The sequence below is a fragment of the Neophocaena asiaeorientalis genome, unplaced genomic scaffold (genome assembly GCF_003031525.2).
Source record: "Neophocaena asiaeorientalis asiaeorientalis breed wild unplaced genomic scaffold, Neophocaena_asiaeorientalis_V1.1 scaffold150, whole genome shotgun sequence".
In the NCBI taxonomy this organism is placed as follows: Eukaryota; Metazoa; Chordata; class Mammalia; order Artiodactyla; family Phocoenidae; genus Neophocaena; species Neophocaena asiaeorientalis.
The window spans coordinates 249055-272505 of NW_020176571.1; the positions used below are offsets into that span (position 1 = coordinate 249055).

The following is a 23451-nucleotide window of genomic DNA, read 5'->3' on the forward strand; positions in this document are numbered from 1 at the left end:
GCTTAACATACAGAGTACAGGAGTTTAAAAAATGAAAAACGGTTGCGGAGTCAGCAGGTTAACACAAAATAAGGCCTGCCCAGTTAATCTGAAATCAGCTAAAGGAGGATGCTGTCAGTCTTTACTTGACTGAATAGCAAGAAGCCTGAAACCCAGTGGGAAATGTTTGTTAATCTAAATACTTAGGAAATTTAGCAGTGGAGAAATCTTCTGAGGAAAGTTTTGGAATTTCCCTTTTAATTAGAGGGGAAGGCTGAGTAAGATTCACCAGAGCTGATTTAGTACATCAACAGCTTGTCAGCTCCAAAGGACACAGGGGGTGATGGTTCCAGGCCTTTAGACAACAGCCTGATCCAAATAGGACCTTTATTGTTGTTGAGCCTGAGTTTAATACAGGCAGACCACACACGGGGCACAGGAGAAACTTAACAAAAACAGTTCCTTTTCTTGAGCTTACATTTTAGTAAGAACTTTATGTTATTGATAAAATGTTATGTTTTCCAACTTTTCCCCTCTTTTCTCTTATGGGTAGATTGTTAATCCTTTCTTCTCCCTGAGGATGATTTGCATTTCATTAGTAAAAGGAGGGAGACAGAAGTGAGAGAGAGAGGTTTGCTCTCTGATTTCAGTGAGGCCTGCACCCTGGATTTTAGCTGAAAGACCGAGAAATAATGATGACTCTGTGATACCGTGTTTTCTGGTCTGGGGACAAGCAGCCCATCTTGACACGTTTTCCTCGTCCTGTTTCTCAGAGATTTTGATTCTTTGGATGAGCAAAATGTGGAGAAGAATAACCAGCTGGCCTTTGATATTGCTGAGAAGGAGCTGGGCATTTCTCCCATCATGACAGGCAGAGAGATGGCCTCGGTGGGGGAGCCGGACAAGCTGTCCATGGTGATGTACCTGACCCAGTTCTACGAGATGTTCAGGGACTCGCTCCCCTCCCGAGGTAAGGGCCCCCCAGGGGTGCTGCCGTGTGGCTCCCCTGCCTCTCCTTCCCCTGTGCCCCTTCTTCCAGCAGACCCGCTTCTCTGCACTGTTGTCAGCCCGTCGTTCTGACCCGGGTCTTGCTCAGCAAACCTGCAGTTGTGGAGGCCATGAGCATTCCCGTCTAGAACCTTGTCCTTGACTCCACCACCCCTTGTTCCCTTTCTCTCAGAACCAGACTTTTTGAAAAGGTGCTTTTGCTGTGGCCTGGACTTCCTCACTGCCTAATCTTTGTGACACTTTGCAACCCGGCCAAAACTGTTGTCCGTGGTCGTGAAGAATCACCAGATGCATGTTCTTCCCTCCTCTCTCACCTCTCAGGTACCCAGCTGTTCTGCGTTGTTCAGCCCTTGGAATGACGTCCTTTCTCTTGAAATTCTCTCTTCCTCTTGGCTTCTGTGATCCTGGACTATACTTGCTTTGTTCTCTTTCTTCTGTTAACTGTTCCTTCTCTGGCTTCTCTTTCTTCTCCTACCTTTTAGTGTTTCCAAAACTCTTCCCTTGGCCCTCAGGCTGTCAGAAAACAGACTGAGTAAGCATCATGGTGCTTACAAGTGTTGCCCGTGGCACCTGACCTGGTTTACATCCCCTGCCTCCACCTGAAGTCACTAACTCCCCTGTGCCTCAGTTTTCCCATCTGTAAAGTGGGGATAATATGTGCATGGCGCGATTGTAATACGCCAAGAAGAGTGTTTGGCGAATGGAAGCACTTAAACAAATGTTAGCAATGTTATTATTAGTTTCAATTATTATTTCAACATTACTATTGTTACTAATAAAACATTGGAACCCACAGAGTTTAGGTACCATTCTCCAGTGCTTCTGGCCCATGTACTTGTAGACATCTGTGGCTTTCTCTCATTAGAGATGCAGTTCTTACAACAGACACGCACAACTCTGACATCAACAAGCACACCCTGAACCCATGACCCGAGTCCCGTCTCCTCCCCGCCGATGCCCCTCCCTTTCTCTCCCGGCCTAAACTTTTCATCTTGAAGTGAGGCTTCGGCACTCTGTTGTAACCAGCAAGCAGATTGCAGCGTCTGAAAAGCAAAAGTGGAGGTTTTTGTGACTGAAGTGGATTGGGGCAAGCGTTGGTTTTGTTTGTATGGATGGAGAAGAGAAGGCCCAGCGTCCAGGGCTCCGTGTGCATTTTCTCTGTGGAGTTCCTACCAGGTTCAGAGTGCACGAACCCTCAGAGCTTCCTGAGGGTCCGAGAGCCTCCTGCAAGGAGGCACCCTCAGGGCTGTCCTTGGACACTGCTGGTTTCTGCCCGCAGACGCCTTGGACCTGAATGCTGAGGAGAGGGCCGTCCTGGTAGCCAGCACTAAATCCCCTATCTCCTTCCTGAGCAAGCTGGGGCAGACCATCTCTCGGAAGCGCTCTCCCAAGGTAAGTGGAAGGGTTTTTCCTCCAGCTGCAGAACTAATGGCACAGTGCAGTGACTAGAGGAATGCGGTTTCCCTTTGCTCTTGGTGCAGGACAAAAAGGAAAAGGACTTGGATGGTGCTGGGAAGAGGAGAAAGACCAGCCAGTCGGAAGAGGTGAGAAATATCTGGAATTTGCCAGAAAGACTGTACTGAATCGCCCTCCTTGGCTGAAACGCTTAGTTCCCAAATCGGCGCTGCTAGGTCCTCTCGGCTCGCTCTGTGGGAATTGTGCACAGGTGCTTTCTGTGGCCTTTTGCCTTTGTGTAAGTGTTCGGGGAGCACCCAGGGAACACACACAGGTGCTCTGGGCCTTCCTGTCTCTTTGGAATCCCACATGTGGCGAAGGGCAGCAGCTTTCCTGGGATGTGACCACACCAGCAAGAGCCCGAGTGCCTCTTCATACTGCCCCTGGGCCCGAGGCCATCTTGAGATTTGAACCTTGAGGAGAGCCACTGAGCTCGACCTAAAGCAGGGGCCAGCCGCTGTGCCAGGCCCTGGGGTGTGGGCAGGGGCTCCTCTAGCCGAGGCTGGCTCTTGATCCCCCTGTTCACCAGGAGGACGCGCCCCGGGGCTACAGAGGAGGAAGGCCTACGCTGGTGAGCACACTGAGCGACCGGAGGGTGGATGTGGCCCTTGGCAACCAGAACAAGGTGAAGTACATGGCGACCCAGCTGCTGGCCAAGTTTGAGGAGAACGCGCCCGCGCAGTCCACGGGTGTGAGGAGACAGGTAAGCCCGGCTCACACCTCGCCCGCCCGGACCTGGGCTGGCCACAGAGGAAAGGGGGGTTAGTGAGTGAGACGGGGAACTTCCCGGTCCTGAGGGCTCAGGGCTCGAGACTGGCGTCTGCGTGGGGCAGGGACGAGGGTTCCTGTCCTCACCAGCCAGGCCCACCTGAGGATCTTTAAAATGGCGTGTCCAGGTCTGTGTACGTAGGTGTGTGTTCACGTACATGCATACGTAAGTAATATAAGAGGTACCTGCTTATTGAGGAAAATACTGGAAAGTGTAATTAAGGCCCCTATAATTCTGTTAATATTTTGCTATGTTTCTTTCCGGTCTTTTTTTAGTGCATTCTTGTTTTCATGGTTGAGGTCATTCTTAACGTACACTTTCCTGTTCTGCTTTCTTCATGTAACTTTGGGTGTATTTCCATGTTCCAAACTCTTTATAAGCCTCTTCCAAAGTGTGTGCTCCATGCTTTTCTTAACTCTTCCTCTGGTGCTGGATGTTTAGTTGTTTCTCATCGTTGATGAAGGGCAGAGAGGTAGACACTCTTGTGTGTTGCACATTGTTTTCCTAGACTGTCCTTGAACTAGGTCACGAGTGTGAGCGCTGTAAAGGTTCTCCGTGGACTGCCCTCACTCCCTGAGTCCTGCTGAGGGCTGGACTGCCATGTCTGTTAGGTCTCGTGTCTCCTCTTGCTTGTCTAAAAGTCACTAAGGCTTCTCACAAGAGGAGGTACAGGCATTGTGAGATCCACAATGAACATTTCTTCTAAAACTCCTTGTGCGGGGAGCACCTCTTCATCTTCGCCACGTGCGCCAGCCCTTGTTCCTGTGGACCAGGGACCAGGCCGACCACATCACTGACTTCTTCCCACATCTAGTGCTTGGTTAGATCCTCACGCTCCAGGCGTTCATGCCGAGGCCCACAGAGAGCGTGCAGGCTTGATTGTGAACGTGTGAGGCTGCCGGGCGGCCGTAGCAGCCCAGGTTCCATCCTCCTCAGCAAGGCTGGGGTGCTCTCCACTAGAGGAAGTATGTCCCCACTCATTTTGAGTGGAAAGATTCATTTTCCAAGCCAGAATTAGTGGTTTAGGCTCAGAGCATTGAGCTTGGGGAAAGGATAATCAGAATTACAGTTTCTGTTTGTCTTTTCTTTTGCATTTGGCTTCGCCTGAGTTGGGGAGGGAGGATTTTCCTTTGTAAGTGTAACTTCCTAGAACTAATTCTGTGCACCCTCCTTCAGTTCTTAGATGAGTGTCTATCCTCCGGGAGAACCATTTTTGTGTCTGCTACCTTAATGCTTTCTTTTTTTTTTTTTTTTTTTTTTTTTTTTTCCAGGCTCTTCCTTAACTTTTTTGGAGTTGGTGTGAAATACAGAGAGGAAGTGAGCCCATCAGTGTCCTGTCCCCTATCCAATACTTGGCCTGTGTGTCACAGCCGACACAAGAGCGTGGGCTCAGCCAGCCGTCCTGCTGCCTGCCTGAGCAGGGTCGCCCTGCTCCCACCCCCCAGTGGAAACAGGTAAAGGAACTGCCCAGGGACCAGAATGGGTGCTGGGCCTTCCCACCTGCTCCTCCTCCGAGCCAGCCGGGTGGGACCTGCACTGTAGAGCCCTAGGTCACGGGGTAGGGATCTCTGTGCGCATCTGAGTGGCGACTCTGGGGGAAGGTTTAACAGACACTACTGATAGTATTGCATGACTTGTTTAACTCCTTGGGATTTGGGAAAACAGTGAAAAGGGTGGGCTGTTATATTGGTGTTGAAACTAGCTGAAGTTATGTGGTACCTGTGTTCAGGTACTTAGCCTTTGGGGTTTTGCTGTTATAACCTTTGTCCCAAGTTGACCTTTGGCTGAAATGCATCCGCGTGACCCCTGGAGGACAATCCCGAGTTTCTAGAGCCTGGGGCTCGGGGCAGTGGTCTTCTCGTGTTAAACAGGAAAATGTTACCCAAGAAATAGTCTCGAACTGGTTTTTTCCTTGTTTCAGATCATGGACAGAGATGATCATGGGCGTTTTCTCAGTGTTTTGTCCACATTTAAAATACTCTTTTTGGAAATTTTCACTAAAGTTTCTGCAAGATCTCCTGTAAATCTGCTTCTCCTACATAGTATAGAGTGGGGCGGAAAGAAAGAGGGGCTGGCGCCTGGCGGGGAACAGGAAACCCGCCAGAGCGATGGGAGTCCTCTGCTCTGCTCCCCCCATGTCACAGCCCTGAGTGCGGCCTGGGTTTGCTGTCTCTTGGTTTGGAATCGCTGAGGACTGGGGTTCTGAGCAGTCAGAGGGGCTGACCCTGATTCCCTCCTGTGCTGGGAGGTGCTGGGGAGTGGTGAGTTAGATTTGAGTTGAATTACACTTAGGGCAGAATGTTTCTTTCTGACTTTTCTTTTGATAAGATGCACGTTAAGGCAGGGCCCGTGAGGCTGAGGTGGAAGCTTGGGAGCAGCGTCCGAAGTCACCATGAAGCCAAGCTGCCTCTCTCCCCATGCTTGGGGAGGGGAGGTCTTCTGAGGAAAACTCATTAGAAATTCACTTCTATTTTCCTTACTTACCCTTTGCCTAGGGTAGACCTTTGAAGTCTAGGTGGAAGGTATGATTTGAAGGTTAGTCTTGAATTCAGTATTACTAAAGGGGAAGGTGAACTCTGCACTACATTCCCAGGTTCTTACACTAGTCACGGAGGTGGACTGAGACAGGGAAGCACAGTTGGTGGGTGAAGAGGTGACTCTGAGTGGCATGTCCTGGAGTGGCTCTGGGTGGGCATCCCAGGAAGCCCGGGTCAGGGACCCGAGGGGCTGGCTCGACCGCCACTGCTGCCTCTGTCCCGCGGAAGATGGGCTTGGCTCCCGCTGGGTGCTGGGCTGCAGGGGTGCCCAGAGCCCTGCTTCTCCTGTTGCTGCAGCGGCTGGGAGCCTCCAGCCTGTGCGGGTGCTGCCTGACGCACCCAGGTGATTTGTGATCACGGTTGGTGGAGTTGAGTATGTACCGCCAGGCTCTCCAGGCCGAACAGACCCTTAAAGTGAAGCCTGGTCTGGGGAAGGGGTACCGGAGATGCCGGTCAGGAGCAGCAGCCGGGTAGCTGGACCCCGTTAGATTCTATGTGTAGAGCGGAATTGTAATGTGCTGGGCTGTGAGACGACCCGTGACACACAGCTCTCACGTCCTCCTGAGATGTGTTCACAAACGACTTATTGCCAGTGCTAAGTCAGGGATGGCGTCATGAGCCTTGCTTTGCCCATTTATCCCCTGAAAGACAGAGCACTGGAGGGCCACGCCAGTTGACGCACCAGCCCAGGGGCACAGGAAGTCCAGGGGTGCGCCCTGGGGGCTGACGGCGCGCCTTCCTGTGACTCACTTGCTGTTCCCCTGGAAGCGGGTCCAACTGAGGCAGGCGGGTGTGGCGAGCACAGTGGTGAGGAAGAGTGTGGGGATGCTCGCTTCTCGTCACCTTCCTGTGGCGTCACCCGGCTCTTCCCTCCCCACCTCATCCCCTTCTGATCTCAGAAATGGGTCCTGCAGGCGAAGTCTGCGGTTAAGCAGCCTTGGTTTGGCTGTAGATGGTCAGTGGTGTGGGAACAGACGGAGGAGTGGGTTCTGTGGCCTCTTCCCTCCGGGCTTTGCTGGGAGCCGCCCCACACGGTAGCCCCGGACGTGAGGAACCTGAGGCTTCCTCTGACTCGGGAATCTGGTGGTTCCTTCAGCACTGCAGGGTTCTGTCAATCAGAGACAGGTTCACAGGAAGCGGACACCGTGGGAAAGTGATCCACGGACATTGTGTGGTGTCAGTTAGCGAAAGGTGTTAATTTTATACCCTGTTTCCTGTTCGTTCTTGTATTTCTGTGGTCGTCTCCCAGAACCTTCCGCGTGTGAGTGAGGGGACTGAGCAGGGGGAAGCAGTGGCAGGACGTGGGCGTGGGTGGCCCAGGAGGTGCTGGTCTGCTGCTGCAGGTGCCCGGGCGCCCCCGCTGTGGGCAGCAGTCGCCACGCTCCCCCCCGTAACGGGAGTCTGTGTGCCCTTCTCTCTACTTGTAACTGAGCCCCTTTTACCCCCCAGCCTCCCTGATAAGCCAGCAGAGGAGAATATGCCCTGGTCCCTGGCATTTACAAAGTGCCGCCGTGCAGGTCCCGACCCCGCAGTGGCTGCAGAGATGACTCTGGGATCTGCAAACAGAGCGCCTCTGCCCCGAGGCCACGACAGGCGGGACAGGCCCCTGCCTGAACAAGCCAGTTTGTGCTGAGGATGGATGGGTGGGGAAGGGCCTCTGGGATGCTTTTGGCAAATGCCTTCAGTCCTTCCAGACCCAGCCTCAACGTGGCCACCATTTCACCTGTGTTCTCTCTGTTTGTGTCTATTGGCGTAAAAGCGACAGGAAAAGGAGCATTCTCGGACCTGCCCCAAAAAAGTGATCACACTCTCTCCTCCCCCTACTCCGCCTCCCTGTCGGGCACGTGGCGACCAGCAGGTGACCCCCCTCTGCATGCTCCGCTGTCCTGTGTGCCTGCCTGCCTGTGTGGGTGGCCAGGGGAGAGACCAAGTCAGGATCCCCTCATTTCAGTGATGACTTACTGGCAAAGCGACCTTTGCTGGTGGGCCTCAGGATAGCACATCGTCCGTTCAAACCCTGGGTAGTTTAATCTAGTCCCGCATCACAGGACTACAACTGTGCAGCCATAAACTAAAATTTAAACTGTACTTGACACAGATGTGAGGTCCAAAAGCCCTGGAGAGCGTTTTTACATAACCCCACTGAAATCAGCCATTTTTGTCTTGCTGCCCAAGGAGATACAGTTAAGGTGAATGTTGGGAAGCTTTTTATAGGGCTCCACTCTGTGAGTTTGGCTCCTTCTGATTTTGAGAGCCCTGCCTTTTGCTTATCCAGCTTTTGCCAACAAACACCTGCCCTTTCCGTCCACCCCACTCACTGTCCAGGCAGACCACTGGAGAAGTGCTTCAAGGCGAGTTAACCCCACGTGCTTTGTGGCCAGCACGCTCGTACGAAGTGCGTTTATAGAACGGCTTTTTTCACTTGTGTTGTATGTCCCTATAAAGTAAAACACTGATTTTGAAGGTAGGATCTATGGAAAGACATTTTCTCAGCTATGGTAACCTATTTAGAAGGTGATCCCATAATGTGTCTGATATGCAGGGGCCCAGCCTATGCCCCTGGGTCTGGACGCTGAACCCTTGTAGGGTAGTGACCACCCTGGGCCCTGTCTCTGCCCAAGAACCAACGTGGGGCATTTCCTCTGAGTCAGGCAGTGTTCTCAGTGCTTCTCCTGTGTCATCTTGGTCTGTTCTCACAATAACCCTACGAGGCAGGTCCTGTTATCCTCACCTTTTACAGATGAGGAGACCGTGGTGCAGGCTAGGGGGGCCAAGTAGTTGTGCGAAGTCACACAGTGAGCAGAGAGCTAGGGACTGAACCCAAGTGGTGTGACTCTGGAGCCCGAGCCCTGGCCTCGTCCTGCCCGCGGAGACCGCGAGCTCACGGGCTCTGGACAACAGAGTGGCCACGTCGGGAGCTCCAGGTCAGTTCTCGCAGCAGGGCAGGGCCATACGGTGAGTGCTGGGCTATCCAGAGAGTGACTAGGGGCCTAGACGGCCCAACCCCACGTTGCTGTGTTAGTGGTTTCCTCAGGGCAGCGGAGGCGGCGTGGGCCTGGGTCACGGTCCCCAGCCTCTTGGGTGCAGCTTCTGTGCTCCCCTCGCCCCTTAGTGCTGTGCGCTCTTGGGGTCTCCCGTGGGCTGTTGTCGCCTCTAATGCCTTGGTGTGGAAGCTTCACCCTCCTAACCTGCCTCTCCTGTTAGCCTTCCACTGAATGCCTCTGATCACGTGCCGCTGTGTGAAAGAAATATGTTTGTTCCACCTGTGTACTAACCGTAGTTCCTTATTTACCCACGTAGCTGACCTCGTTGGAGGCCAGGTGGGAGAACAGCTCTGCAGAGCTGCCCTTGGGTCACAGGATTTGATGTAGACGGGACTGTGGTTACTTGGGGTTGGGGACCAGTAGACAACAGGTTATGTGTTGAAATGAACTCTCACTTTCTGGGGCTGTCACTTAGTAGGTCCAGATAGAGCATTTGGATGGAGCTTAAGTTTCTATTTTGTTGCCAACAGACGCACAGCGATCTTGATGCTGACAGCCGTGGCAAGCAGAGTCCCCACCACGAGAGGGTAAAAGCACGACTGTGGCATGGGATGCTGGCAGCCACACAGATGCGGCACGCTGGGGTGGGGGCGCAGGCGTGGCCCCTCTCCCTTGCTTCTTCCACACTCTGGTCACCCAGCCAAGAGCCGGGACTCTTTTCGCTTACAATGATGACCCTTGCAAATAGCATTCACGGTGGAACATCCATCCACTCAGTGTCAGACCAGATAGGAACCCTGAGAGTTTGTGCCCTGTGAACGGCCTCTTCCCCTCCCTGCGCCCCCTTCCCACTCCCAGATATGCACCTTTGACTTCTGGGGAAGGGTCGAGGTCAGTAAGCAGGAGGCACTTGCTTGGCTACTTCCGGGATCCTGACGTAGAAATACTGAGAAAGCCAAAGCTCTTAGAGCATGGGGATTCTTCAGGTGTGAAGAGGACGGGGGCGAGAAGGAAGGCGATGACAAGACAGGGTCCATAATGAAAAGTGGTATCTGTTCGAGACGCTAGTAGGGAGATGCCTGAGCACACCTGGCCATCGTATGATCTGACGAGTTGCAGAGATGCTCATCTCAAAACCTGCTGACTATGAAACTTTTTTGGTTGTTATTGTTACCCTTAAATGGAGGCCTGAGTGGGTGTAGCTCTGCAGCCAGAATGAAGAATCATCTCTAACTGTTCATTTCACATGGGCCCTCTCCTCTTATTTTTGCCTCCCCCTCTGCCTTTGCTCTCTGAGAAATGCCCTCATGGCTGAGCAGTAAGTCTGGTTCCCTCCTGGACCCATTAGGAAAATAGTGGTAGCACTGCCTTCCTACCAGTTGCCAGGCAGGAAGCAGGCCCGGGGCGAGGGAGGGGAGCCTTTCCATGTCACCCGCGTCACCCACAGCTTCACTGCCTGTGCCCAGCCTTTCTTCCTTCTTCCCAGGCTGGTTCCTGTCAAGAAGAAAGCTAGGCACTTTGACTGCACAGGGCAGTGCCCTCCGTTTTGGGGAATGCCTATCTGAGGAGGCGCTGATGGTCTTGAATGAAACAGGGTCTCAGTGGGGAGCGGAGGGAAGTCAGTGGAGGAAAGAGAGATTGAATGGGGAAGCTGGTAGAAGTTGGGGCTGCAGGGCACCGAGGACAGGTGGGATTTGGAGCTCAGGAAGCAGCAGGGTTGGCGGGAGTTTTCCTTCATTTCCCCGGTGGGCTGGTCTCCAGGGTCTTTGGTGCAGGGTTCCAATCCAGGTACTCCTGGGGGGTCACTGTTTTTGTTCCTTCCCGGACTCTCCCTCTTCTGCCCGCCAGTCCAGCTGTGAGCTTGCCTGCTCGCTGCCGTCCAGGGATTTTCTCTCTGAGCCTCTGGAGCAGAGGCTGGTGACACCCCCCATCACCCATGACACGCCTGAAGCTTTGAAGTTAGTGCGAGCTGAAGGCCGAGGGGTGCTTCTTCCCTGCGGCCCGCAGGTATCTCAGCCCGAACCTGCAGGCAACGAAGCGGTTACTGCTCGCCAAGCTTGCAGCCCCTCCTGGCTTGGGGACCGGACAGTGCCCGGCTGCTGGGCCCACTTCTGCTCCACGTGCTGCATGCAGTCTGCAGAGGGTTGGGGCCAGCTCCGGGGCAAGCTCTGTGTCTGAGCCCCACCAGGAGGAGGAGGGGCCCCTTTCCTGGCTTTTATGGAGAAAGCGAGCTTTGCTCCAGAGCTGTCGTCTCCTGTCTGCTCCTCTTAAGGCCAGCAGAGTGACGAGCCGGTGGAATCTCCTTGTGCTCAAGAGAAATTCCAGCCCAGGCCGTGAGGGGCTCTGCAGGGCACACAGGACGTGTGAATAGGACGCTGCCTGCTGACTGGCAGCACTGTGCGCTTGAGAGCGGGGGTGCAGACAAGGCTTCCTGGGGGGCCGTGTTGCAGCGCGGGTGTGGCTGTGAGTGTGACGCACAGTGGGAGCCTGGAATGAGCCACTGATGCTTCTGGAACTAAGAGCGTTTCTTTAGTGCATTTGTCATCCAGATAAAGGGTCTGAAACTGCCAAGTTCCTTGTGTTCAGGTCAGCGTGTAACTTTTAACTTAACGTTTCCTTTGATTTTTTTCTCCGTCTTGTATTTTATAGCCAGAGCCAGAGCCTTCTCGTCGATTTTTTGTCGACCAGTGGGAGCTTTCTCTAAGCCTCCGCTCCGCCAGCCGCCCTGCCTCTCCCTCCTCTGACTTCCTCCGACAGGTAGCGGGGCCCAGGGCTTGGCCAGGCTCGTCCTCTTCAGCCTGCACTTTCTTCACCCACACGAACGGCAGCCTGTCTCCTTAGGAATCCAGTTGTGTGTGTCCGTCATGCATGTGAGGTCGGTAGGCGTCCACCTGAGTTAAGGAGGCTGCTAGCTTCACTGCAGCAAATTCTGTCCCAGTCAACCCATTTTCATTATAGTCCAGCTGTATCAAATAATGAGAAAGCACTTTGTAGCCATTAGCTTTCTTTAACTCCAGACCTCTTCCTATTAATGTGTTATAAAATATGAACCATTGTGTAATTAAATCTCTTAAAGAGAGTGGTGGATACACAGTATTCTGGGTGCCTCTTGAACTGTAATCTCTTAAGGAAGAACTCTGCTATTTCCTATGATGGAACTGACCCAGCTGTGGACGAGTTTACGGAGAGATTGCAGGGGCTTTTGTCCTTTCTGTTTGTTTCCGGTTCTTGAGCTGGTAGCAGACTGTACAGAATGATACGCATGTGTGGTGGCCACAGTATAAGTCCAGAGAGTGCTACATTTCGACTGTTTCTTAAGAGTGGGGAGAGGAAAACCATCTGCTTTTCATGCCAGAAACAAATAGGACTCGAGTCTCCACCTCTCTTAGGGGTGTGCTCGTCAGTACTGTCGCATCGCTGAGAACTGAAGTTGACAGATGCCTTTGCACCAGGCAGCCCTGGGCTATACTTGCTGACAGTGCTGGTTCTGATGGGAGAGCAGGGTCCTGGCTGAACAGGGAGGACCCTGGGCTTGCCCAGTGTCCCAGCCTCAGACTTGGCATCTGGTCCACGCTCCCACTTATCTGCTGCAGTTTCCTACTCCCTGGCGTCAGCTGTTCAATGCTCAGCTTGGCTGTGCCTGGGTTCCTGTCTGTTCCAGGCTTAAGCTTCCCTAATGTTTCTAATCCAAAGGAGGCTTAGGTCTAAGAGCCACTTGTGTTTCTCGACCACAGATGGGTATAAGCTGTGGAGTTAATGAGCAGATGGCACTATCCTTTGGAAATCGCCTTATTTTAAATTGAAAATATAATTGACTCCTCAGTTCCAGCTGAACCTTGGAGAATTGTTTGCTCATTTGTGCTGCTGTCGTTCTTGTATTTGCACAGGGTCAGTTTCCCCCTAGAGCATTCCTCTGGTTTGTCCCTGCCGCGCCCAGGACGTGCCATTGCTCAGGCTGGTGATTCTCTTACACACGGTTTCGTGTGTTCAGACCGTTTCCTGATGGGGTTGTTGGCATCCCCAGCACAACTGCTCCCGGCATGTTTTGGATTTGGAATTAGAGGGAGGGCTCCTCAGACCCGGCGGGCACACAGCTGCTGAGAGGTGTGTCATACACACTGGGTGTCTGGGCCGTCCGCACAGGACGAGCTCAAAGCTGGGCTCCCACAGGAAGGTTTGCCATTGAAATTTATAGTTTTCTCCTGCTGCTTTTTCAACATTGCTAGAAAGAGGATTGAGGTGGTTGGATTTTTCTTCTTTTATCTTGTTTCAACGTATAAAGATATAACCCCTCCTGGACTAGAAACACATTCTGGCTTCCACAGCAGCCGTGTCAGCAGTGCCCCAGCTGGTCCGGAAGGCTTGGTCTCAGGGCTCAGGGGAACACAGAAGTCTCCATGGGGAGAACGGGCAGAGAAGGGTTCTTCCTGGTAAAGCCCGGGGGCCTCTGGTGCACAGGACAGGGGCTCTGAGCGAAGGAGGTCATAGTGAAGACGGATGTCATCCCCGGTGACACTGGGCTGTTGGCATCCGTTACCCAGATGGAGAGTCGGCCTTACTTTCTTTCTAAACGAGGAAATAACTCCCCAGGCCCTCTCCCAGGCCCTGGGATGTGCCTTCAGTCTGGTGCCCGCTGCCTTAAGGGAGGTGTTCTCTTAGGTTCTTTGAGGTTCTCTGTGTGTAATCTGAGCCGCTGGGTGGTAGGCCCTTCTCACTCTGTTTGCATCCATCTTGTCGTCCCGCCTCCACATCCCCCGCACTTTGTCCAGAGGGACATGAGAGACCAGGTTCTCCTTACTGAATGAATTTCACTGTCTCTGTGGCCATCGCTCCCGCCTGTGCTGACACCGGTGTGTGGACACTGACACCTAGTCCCCTGCTTGTGGGCACTGTGTTGGCATGTTTGTTGCTGCACCTTGTATTCATTTTATACCTTTCGAAGAATTTTTTTTCCCCTGTCTTCTTAATTTATTTATTTTTTTCCTTCTCATTTCCCTTCTTTCTGGTCGTTTAACAATCTCCAACCAATAGAAGTATATAAAGATGTACACGGGCGGAGTGAGCTCATTGGCTGAGCAGATAGCCAATCAGCTTCAAAGGAAAGAACAGCCTAAAACCCTTCTAGACAAGAAGGAACTGGTAAGATACACTAAGGGCACTGTCTGTCTAGATAAGACAGCTCTGGTAAACAAGCCTGCTTTGTTCTAAGTAGCTCAGTGGCATATGTGGCTGCTGCGTGCCATGTGGTAATTATTTTTTGAGGTTGTCTGAATTTTGTAACTGAACTTCTAGGACTGAAACCGTTGTTTAGAATGTTGTGTGAACAGCATACTCAGTATCTCTAAAGTGATTGCTCTAGAGTCCAGGGCCTGTGTCCATGGAGAACCACGGGAACACCTTCAGATCAGAATCCGTTAAGAGGATTTGGTTTGCTTGTTATGAAATCGTGTAGAACAGACGCAGTGCCAAGTGCTGCGTGGGCACCGGAGGCACCGGCCTGCGGTGGTGTGCGGCTCCCGTCCCCAGGCAGAACCGCGTAGGGAGGGTTGTGCGCCCTGGGGAGGGGCCGGGAGGCCTCGCCTGATGCGTGTCCCCCCACCCCCCACCCCCAGGGCTCCATGAAGAAGGAGTTCCCACAGAACTTGGGAGGCAGCGACACTTGTTACTTCTGCCGGAAGCGGGTCTACGTGATGGAGCGGCTGAGCGCCGAGGGCAAGTTCTTCCACCGGAGCTGCTTCAAGTGCGAGTACTGCGCCACCACCCTGCGCCTCTCGGCCTACGCGTACGCCCTTGAGGACGGTGAGTCCCCGCGCTGGAGGCCGCACCCAGACTCAGGGCCCCCGCTGCGTTCTTACACTAACGCTCTCTTTTCTGCCTCTCCTGAGGCTTCCCATCCACCCCCCTGTAGTCTGTGTTTTCTCCCAGACTCTTTCTTATAAATATTTCTGCAGGGTCACCAAGCTGTATCATAGATGACTCAGTGACCATGGTGATGAGAAGGGCATGCGTTTACCTAAATCGTTTTCCTGGCTTCACAGACACCTGCTGTCGTACCTCACGGTGGGGATCTTAAGATAAAAGGGACCTGAGGAGAGTAAGTCTTTTTTGTGTTCGCTTTAGAGAAGAAGAATCACAGGCTTATAGAAGCCACATTTCTTGCCTAAGGTCAGTGACAGCACATTGAAACTGTATCCGCTGCCACTGTTCTCAGACCTTGGCTTCCTGAAGGTGCCTGAGTTATGCCCAATGTCACCCGTGCTCTCTCGTATCAGCATCTCTGGTGAATTGAGAGCACGTTGCCCAGGCCTCAGTCTAGTTACTGTGCTGTTCAAGCCCTGGCCTTTTGTGATATTTGTTGGTTTTATAGGCAGAAGGTGGAGAATTATGCAGACAGGTAACAAAGCCTTATGGAGAGGCGTGTCTTGATAAGGCAGAAGGTGGAGAACTATGCAGACAGGTAACAAAGCCTGATGGAGAGGCGTGTCTGCCGCCTGAAAACCCTTTGGGGTTAATTGGAAAAGGTCACCGGAGACATCAGTGATCCCTACGCCCCTTCCTACAGGAAGCAGAAGGGACCTTATGAGAGGCCATCTTACTGATTCAACAATAATGAAAAGACCCAGATTAATAGAAGGGGAAAGTAAATCCTCAGGTCCCTTGCACTGACTGAGGAGACTGTCAGGGGATGTCACATGGGAGAGGGACGCCCTGTGGTGAGGAAACAGTCCTCCAGGCTCTTCGACTAGTGAGCGAGAAGCAGCCAGAAGAGCTGAGTGGTGACCTGAGAAAAGCTGACTCTACTCTTGTGGCACCTGGTCCTCTTGTTACGTTAGTGAAAAGCACCACCCAGCGAGGGAAGAGGTGAGACAATTGTCTAGACTGTTAGGTATCAGTATTCCCACACACCTGGTCTTTGGAGAATGCCTTTGCTCTCCCCGGATGGGGTTGGCAGACGGAGCCCACCCAGTGTTTCTAACTGTCTGCGAGGTCTGCCTAGAAAGATCCATTCAGGTCCAGCGAATCGATCCACGAGTATTTTTGCCCATAGCTTGTGTGCCACACTTTTGCCACATTCTCCTGAGGGCGTAGATGGTGTAAGAGGGGCTGTCCTGATGGAGTGATCCGGCAGCAGACGGCGTAAGGGAGTGACCAAGGGCCACGGTGCGTAGTGCAGACTGTAACTTTGTGAAGCACAGAGGAGGAGGAGTCCGGGAAGCTCAGGAGGGTCAGGAACTACTTAGCCATCCTGCCGTGGACTCTGGAGCATGGTGGGCGAGGGCTCAGCAGAGGGGCGGAGGAGCTGGTGTGCCCAGCGAGAGGGCAGCGGAGCCCGGGGGAGTGACCATGGTGTGGGGGCCGGACGAGCAGGCCCACGTGCTTAGGCACGGCCTTCCTGAGAGCAGGCCTGACCAGCTCCCCAGACTTCAGCCCAGGTGAACCTTTCCCTCAGCTCCGCCCTCCTCAGTGACAGCTGGACTTGGAGAAAGGAGGGAACCTTAGGGGTCCTGAGGGTTTAGCCTCATGAGGTTCAGAAATCTAATGGAAGAGCCTCAGGTAAGAGAGAAAAGGGCAGGGATTGTGGCTCCGGAGAGGGGGTTAACCCAGCCCGTGCCGGGCCCTTAACATATTGTGACATTTCATCCTCATGACCACCGGAAGGTAGCTAGCTTTATTGTTGTAATTTTACACATCAGGAAACTGAATTCAGAGAAGCTGTAAGTTACTTGTCCAGGTCCACACAGCAGTAAGTGACCTCTGAGGTCCCCCAGGTCAGACATCCTGGGGTTAGCGCTCTGGCCCACGGCAACTCCGGCCTGGTCAGTGGGGACTCACTCACTTGAGAGAGGCGTCCAGGTTTTACCCTTGTCCCTTCAGCCCCTTTAAAAGGATGGATTCTTTCTGTTGCCACAGACTAGCTTATTTGCCTGCTGCCACCTCTTAAGACAAGGACTCTAAATCAAACAGTGTGTCACGTCTTTCCTGTCCTCTCGAGGAGAGAAAACACACACCATCCACTGAGGAGGTCTGAAGGGCCGCCCTCGGGAGTGACGAGCCCGCTGCCCCCCCGCCGCTGCCCCGTGTCTGCTCCCACAGGGCAGCCCAGGGGATCTTAAAGACACAAGCAGATCTCCCCGGCCTCCCACTGTTCACCCTGACAACCCCTGTGGCACAGGTGGACCCACGGTCCCCGGGGCTGAGAGCTCCGTGCGTCCTCCCAGCCTGCCCCCCGGCCCCCTTCTTCTGCCTGTCCCCTGCGAGCTGCTTGCTTCTCCGTTGCACTGACACGCGTGCGCTCGCTGTGTCCTCTGCTGGAGCGCGCCCCTCCCACCCTCACGGGGCAGCCTCCTGTCGCCACACGTTCTCTCCCCGGAGAGGCGGCAGGGCTCCTCTGCCTCCTGACCAGAACATTTCTGGCTCTGACCTGTCCTGACGGCTCTGACCTGGAGTTGCTGGGGGAAGGAACCTGTGGCCCGTCTGCCTCAGGCTCGCCTCTTAGCTGTCTGTTTTCTCCAGTTCCATCTTCAGTCATTCCTACGTTTATTGTCGAGGTTCCTGAATTTACGTAGACCATCTAAAATCAGTGACTTGACGGGATCAACCATGCTTTGTGGTTGCTTTGTGACGTTAGCGTGGCCATACTTGCTGATTGAGATGGGCACCATTGTGAAGAGCCAGGCGTCCGATGTTCAAGTCCTGTCCAAGACTCGCTAGCGTGGCTTAGCCCTTCTGTGCCTCACTGGGTTTTGAGGATTAAATGAGTCAATAGTTGTAAAGCACTTACAGTATTTGGCACATGGTAAATGTTAGATGAAAATCGGCCCTTTTTGTTATTAACATAAGAAGCAAAAAGTATCACCAAGTTGGGTTTGGGAAGGGGTTTGAGGTGCATTAATCGAGCAGCTACAGTGCAGGACATGTGATGATGTCTCATTGATGGCTCTCACCCCACGAGACGGTGTGGTCTTCATGCTCTACGTGAGGAAACGGGTGCTGAGAGGGTCATGTACCACTGAGTGGCTGGGATGGTGCCTGCACTGAGCTCTGGTTTCAGTGTGTGTGTTCCTCCCCTCAGGTTGTGCTGCATTCATAGAGAAAACAAGGGTTTGGAATTTTCTTTTTACCTTTTGGTCAGGCTCATGGGACTCGTTTTTGAAACCTAAACCTCTTTACTTTATTGATTTAGGATACCGTAACAGAATTCAATGAGGATTCCCTGGTAGGTCAATCTATTGAGTTGTATTTTTAAATCTAGAATTCTGCTATTACTAGAAAAAAAGCAAATTAATGGAGGAAAAATAGAAGAAAGGAATGAACCTAACTGTAGTTTTGTAGTTAGGTTGTAGTTTTCTGATACTACAATAAATAAGACTCTTGGTTAAAAGTAATGGAAACCCAGATCAGATTAAAGTTTATGCATAAGATTGACATCTTTCTTGCAGATAGCAGGGCTGCCCCTTCTCTCTCCCCATCCCTAAGAATCTGTTAGCCTAACTTAGCCACATGCCAGATCCTAGAGCACCGTGTCCTGGGGTGGGCTGGAGGGAAAGGGGATATTCTGATTGACCTATCTGGGTCATTTATCCACTTCTGTGCTGGGTAATGTCAGGCCACGTGGTTGGCAGCCCCATCAGAGTCATGTGGAGGAGGGAGGAGTGTTCCTTAAAGAATGAGACACAAGACAGGCAAAAACTAGTGTGTGATCCAAGCACCAATACTTTTGTCTTGTCCTAATTACATTTTATCTTGGCCAAAATTCGCAAAAGTGAAATGGTTTATTACAGATTGTAGAAGGAGATTGTGTCCAAGCTGCTAAAAATAACCCACGACTCAACTCCCCTTATAGAGAGATAAGCAGTGGGGTTGATAGTCCTTTGCTCTCAAGTGCCCCTGACAGGAGGTGTGGTTCTCTGAGTTCTGATTACGTGCCAGGAGCTAGTGGGAAACTCTATTTCAGAAAATATACTATCTATATGAATACTATTTGAAATTATGAAAGTCCACAAACTCTCTTTTTCTAAAAGATTTATGCAGTGTTGGGAGGGGGAGAAGTACCCGTAAAAGGAGAACAGAAGTCAGTTACTTTGAGGGGAAAAAAGAGAGAGAGATGTAATCGGATCACCAGGAGAAGGGAAGAAGAATGCCATTCATTTATCTCCTTGACTTTTTTTTTGAGATATAATTGACACATCGGTTTATGTGTACTGCCCGTTGATTTGACACATTTATTTGTGAAGTTATTACCACCACAGTGTAACCTAGGCTAAAACCACAGTGTTACCACCTCCGTGCCATCACATAGTTACTAACTCTTTTCTGTGGTGAGAACATTTAAGACCCACTCTTTAAGCAACATTCAAGTATATGACGCAGTATTATTTGCTTTGATCACCATGCTGTGCGTTAGATCCCCAAACTTGTTAATCTTATAACTAGAAGTCCCTACTCCTTGGCCAATATCTCATTTCCCCTCCCCCCACCCCTACTGGCCACCATTCTACTCTCTGTTTCTCGGAGTTTGTCTTTTTTAGATTCCACATGTAGGTGATATACAGTATTTGTCTTTCTCTGTCTGACTTATTTCACTTAACACAATGCCCTGAAGGTCCATCCAGGTTGTCATATAGCAGGATTTCCTCCTTGCTCATGGCTGAATAATATTCCATTGTGTATACATATGTGTATGTATATATATATTATATATATATATCCATCCATGGATGGAAGCTTGGGTTGTTCTTGTATCTTGGCCATTGTAAATAATGCTGCTATGAACATGGGGGTGCATATATCTTTTATTATAATTAGTGTTTTTGTTTTCTTCGGATAAATACCCAGAAATGGAATTCCTGGATCATATGGTAGTTCCATTTTTAATTTTTTGAGGAACCTCCATACTGTTCTCCATAGTGGCTGCACCAATTTACATTCCCACCAACAGTGCATGAGGGTCCCCTTTTCTCCACACCCTCTCCAACGCTTGTTACCTCTTGTCTTTTTGACAGTAGGCATTCTGTCTGGTATGTGGTGATATCCTGTGGTTTTGATTTGCATTTCCCTTATGACTAGTGATGTTGAGCCCCTTTTCATCTATATGTTGGCCATTTGTATGTCTGTTTTGGGAAACTCTCTTCAGTTCCCCTGCTCATTTTTTAGTCAGGTTGTTAGGTTCTTTGCTATTGGGTTATATGAGTTCCATATATATTTTGAATATTAACCCATAGTTTGGGACCTTTTTTGTGGTGTGCAAGGTATATATATTTTAATAACAATTGTTTTCAAAAATTTATTTTTTATTTATTTTTGGCTGCATTGGGTCTTAGTTGCGAGGTGCAGGATCTTCATTGAAGCATGAGGGATTTTTCATTGCGGCACGTGGGCTCTTCGTTGTGGTGTGTGGGCTTCTCTCTAGTTGTGGCCTGCAGGCTCCAGGGCACATGGGCTCAGTAGTTGTGGCATGCGGGCTTAGTTGCCCTGCGGCTGTGGGGTCTTAGTTCCCCGGCAGGGGATCGAACCTGTGTCCCCTGAACTGGAAGGCAGATTCTTTACCAGTGGATCACTAGGGAAGTCCCTATAATAACTTTATTTTATTTTATTTTGAATTTTATTTTATTTATTTTTTTATACAGCAGGTTCTTATTAGTTATCCATTTTATACATGTTAGTGTATATATGTCAATCCCAATCTCCCAATTCATTACATTTTTTTTTTTAAGTTGCGGCATGCGGGACCTAGTTCCCTGACCAGGGATTGAACCCAGGCCCCCTGCATTGGGAACACAGAATCTTAACCACTGCACCACCAGGGAAGTCCCCATACTCTTTTGATTACTATAGCTTAGTAATATAGTTTAAAATCAGGATGTGTGATGCCTCTAGCTTTGCTCTTCTTTCTCAGGATTGCTTTGGTTATTTGGGATCCTTTGTGGTTCCATACAAGTTTTACAATTGTTTTTTGTGTTTCTGTGAAAAATGCCATTGAAATTTTAATAGCGATTACAGTGAATCTATAGATGGCTTTGGGTAATGTGAACATTATAACAATATTCTGATCCATGAACACTGGATATCTTCCCATTTATTTGTGTTTTCAGTTTCTTTCATCAAAGTCTTACAGTTTTCAGTGTATAGGTCTTTCATCTCCTCGGTTAGGTTTATTCCTAAGAATTTTATTTTATTTTTTGATGCTATTATGAATGGGATTTTTTTCTTCATTTTTTTTTCTGATGTTTCATTGTTAGTGTATAGAAACACAACTGTTTTCTATATGTTGATTTTGTATCCTGCAACTTTCCTAAATTTCTAGCAGTTTTTTTGGGTGGAGTCTTTAGCATTTTCTGTATATAAGATCATATCATCTACAAACGAAGACAGTTTTACTTCTTCCTTATCTATTTGGAAGCCTTTTTTTTTCTTTTTCTTGCCTGATTGTTCTGGCTAGGATTTCCAGTATTGAATAGGAATGGTGAGAGTGGGTAGCCTTGTCTTGTTCCTGATCTTAGAAGAAAAGCTTTCAGCCTTTTGCTGTTGAATATGATGTTAGCTGTGAGCTTGTCATATATGGCCTTTATTTTGTTGGTACGGTGCTTCTATACCAAGTTTTTTGAGCACTTTTTATCATGAGAGGGTGTTGTACTTTGTCAAATGCTTTTCTGCATCTGTTGAGATGATCATTTTTTTCTCTCTCTTTCTGTTAATGTGGTGAATCCCATTTATTGACTTATGGCTATTGAACCATCCTTGCATTCCTGGAATAAATCCCACTTGATAATGCTGTATGATCCTTTTTTTTTTTTTTTTTTTTTTTAGTTGAGAATTTTTACATCTGTATTCATCAGGGTTATTGGTCTGTAATTTTCTTTTCTTGTACTGTCCTTATCTGGCTTTGGTAATGATGGTCTCATAAAATGAGTTTGGGAGTGTTCCCTCCCGTTCAGTTACTTGGAAGCGTTTGAGAAGTATTGTTAATTCTTCTTTAAATGTTTGGTAGAGTTCACCAGTGAAACCATCTGGTCCTGGGCTTTTCTGTTTTGCGAGGGTTTTATTTACTGATTCAGTCTCCTTACTCAATATTGGTCTGTTCAGATTTTCTGTTTCTTCCTGAGACTCAGACTCATTTCTACTAGATTATCCAGCTTTTTGGCATATAATTGTTTTTAGCAGTTTCTTACGATCCTCTGTGTTTCTGTGGTATCAGTTGTAATGTCTTTGTTCATTTCTGATTTTATTTATTTGAGTCTTCTCTCTTTTTCTGAATTAATCTCATAAAGTTTTGTTACTTTTGTTTATCTTTTCAAAAAAAAATCAGGTTCATTGATCTATTCTGTTGTATTTCTGGTTAGGTCCTCTTACTTTAACTTTGGGAATAGGAAAGTTCATTTGTCAAAGGAGCCACTCTCTCCAGATGAGAAGGATGAGTGGAATTACTCCTGTTTCAACAGTTTCTGTAATAGGGTCTATCCTTTAATTTTCGAAAGCCTTGGCTGTAAGTGGGGGGAAAGAAAGAGTTGGGAAAAAACAACCCTCAGTGACTGAATCCCACTACCAGCCTCGTGGGAAAAGCCAAGGTTGGTGTTTTTCAAACTTTGATCATGTCCACAATAGGACATACATGTTACACTAGGACCCAGAAAACCCAGGTGGGCACAGCTGAGCTGTGAGAGATAATCCTTGACTCTGAGGATGCCACAGTGCATGCTGATGCTTTTTATTAGGCTTTATTCTGTTTTGTTTTGGTCACAGTGCACTGTAGGATTTTTGGTTTGTTTTGCGTTGTTTTTAATGCTGGTCCTGACCCACTGTGGGTGGCGCTGGCTCACGGGTGCTTGCAGAAGGACGGCAGGAGGGCCCCAGCGGGCTCATGTTCGGTGCCGCCCCACCCCCGGCAGCCTTCAGGCCACCACCGCTTGTGTTCATTCTTGGTTTCCCCAGAAATGCTCCTCTGGCTCTTCATGTGACCACATCTTTGTTCTGCACACACTGCCACTTTGTTTGCGGGCCCTGCCGTGCAGGCTTCGGTCTTTGCTCCAAGCCCTGATTGGGTGATGGCTCCGTGGCCTCCACACATCCGGGCACAGGGGAGAGGAGGGCCTGGCCTCCCTGGACAAGAAGCCTGGGCCTGGGGAAGGCCGGTGCCGGGGCGAGCGGACGACCGTGCCAAGACCAGGGGTCAAGCTGGGAATCTCAGAGACTTGCTCACCCTCTTCCCCTGCCCCTTGCTGCCTGCAGGTAAATTCTACTGCAAACCACACTACTGTTACCGGCTGTCCGGGCCTGTACAGAGGAAGAGACCAGCAGTGGCCCCTCTGTCTGGAAAGGTAATGTTGATCGGCCGCAGGGGGCGGGGGGGCAGCAGGTGCTGTTTCAGTGTGGTGACAGGTCAGGGCGTGGCCAGCAGGCCCTGAATGGCCACTGCATTGCCTTTCCTGTGAGTGGGAGGGCCTGAGAGATGGTCACAGTCCGATATGGGGAGGGAGCATCTTTTCAAGCCTAATCTAATGTTGGGTTTCAGTAAGGTAATGTTCCAGCACCACCTGAGTTGGATTTGGAAGACCATGTCAGACCTTGTCTTCTGCTTACTGTGTAAAAAAAGCCTTTTGCCTTTGAAAATCTCACGCTTCCTGAGAGGAGGACACCGGAAAAGGACTTGGCTAGAAATAAATGCTCTGCAGCCAATTCCTTGAACTTTCTATATTCTGGGAATTACTTATCTAAGAACCTT

At 50.3% G+C, this 23451-nt stretch overlaps 1 protein-coding gene across 1 annotated transcript in view; it reads left to right on the forward strand.

The window, feature by feature from the left end:
* MICAL3 (microtubule associated monooxygenase, calponin and LIM domain containing 3) overlaps positions 1–23451 on the forward strand; it is a 154090-nt gene that overhangs the window by 70331 nt on the left and 60308 nt on the right. Inside the window, 7 exon segments of the mRNA XM_024733153.1 lie at positions 753–949; positions 2267–2379; positions 2469–2531; positions 2972–3145; positions 4582–4665; positions 14345–14531; positions 22959–23047. Coding sequence (XP_024588921.1) covers positions 753–949; positions 2267–2379; positions 2469–2531; positions 2972–3145; positions 4582–4665; positions 14345–14531; positions 22959–23047 — 907 coding nt within the window.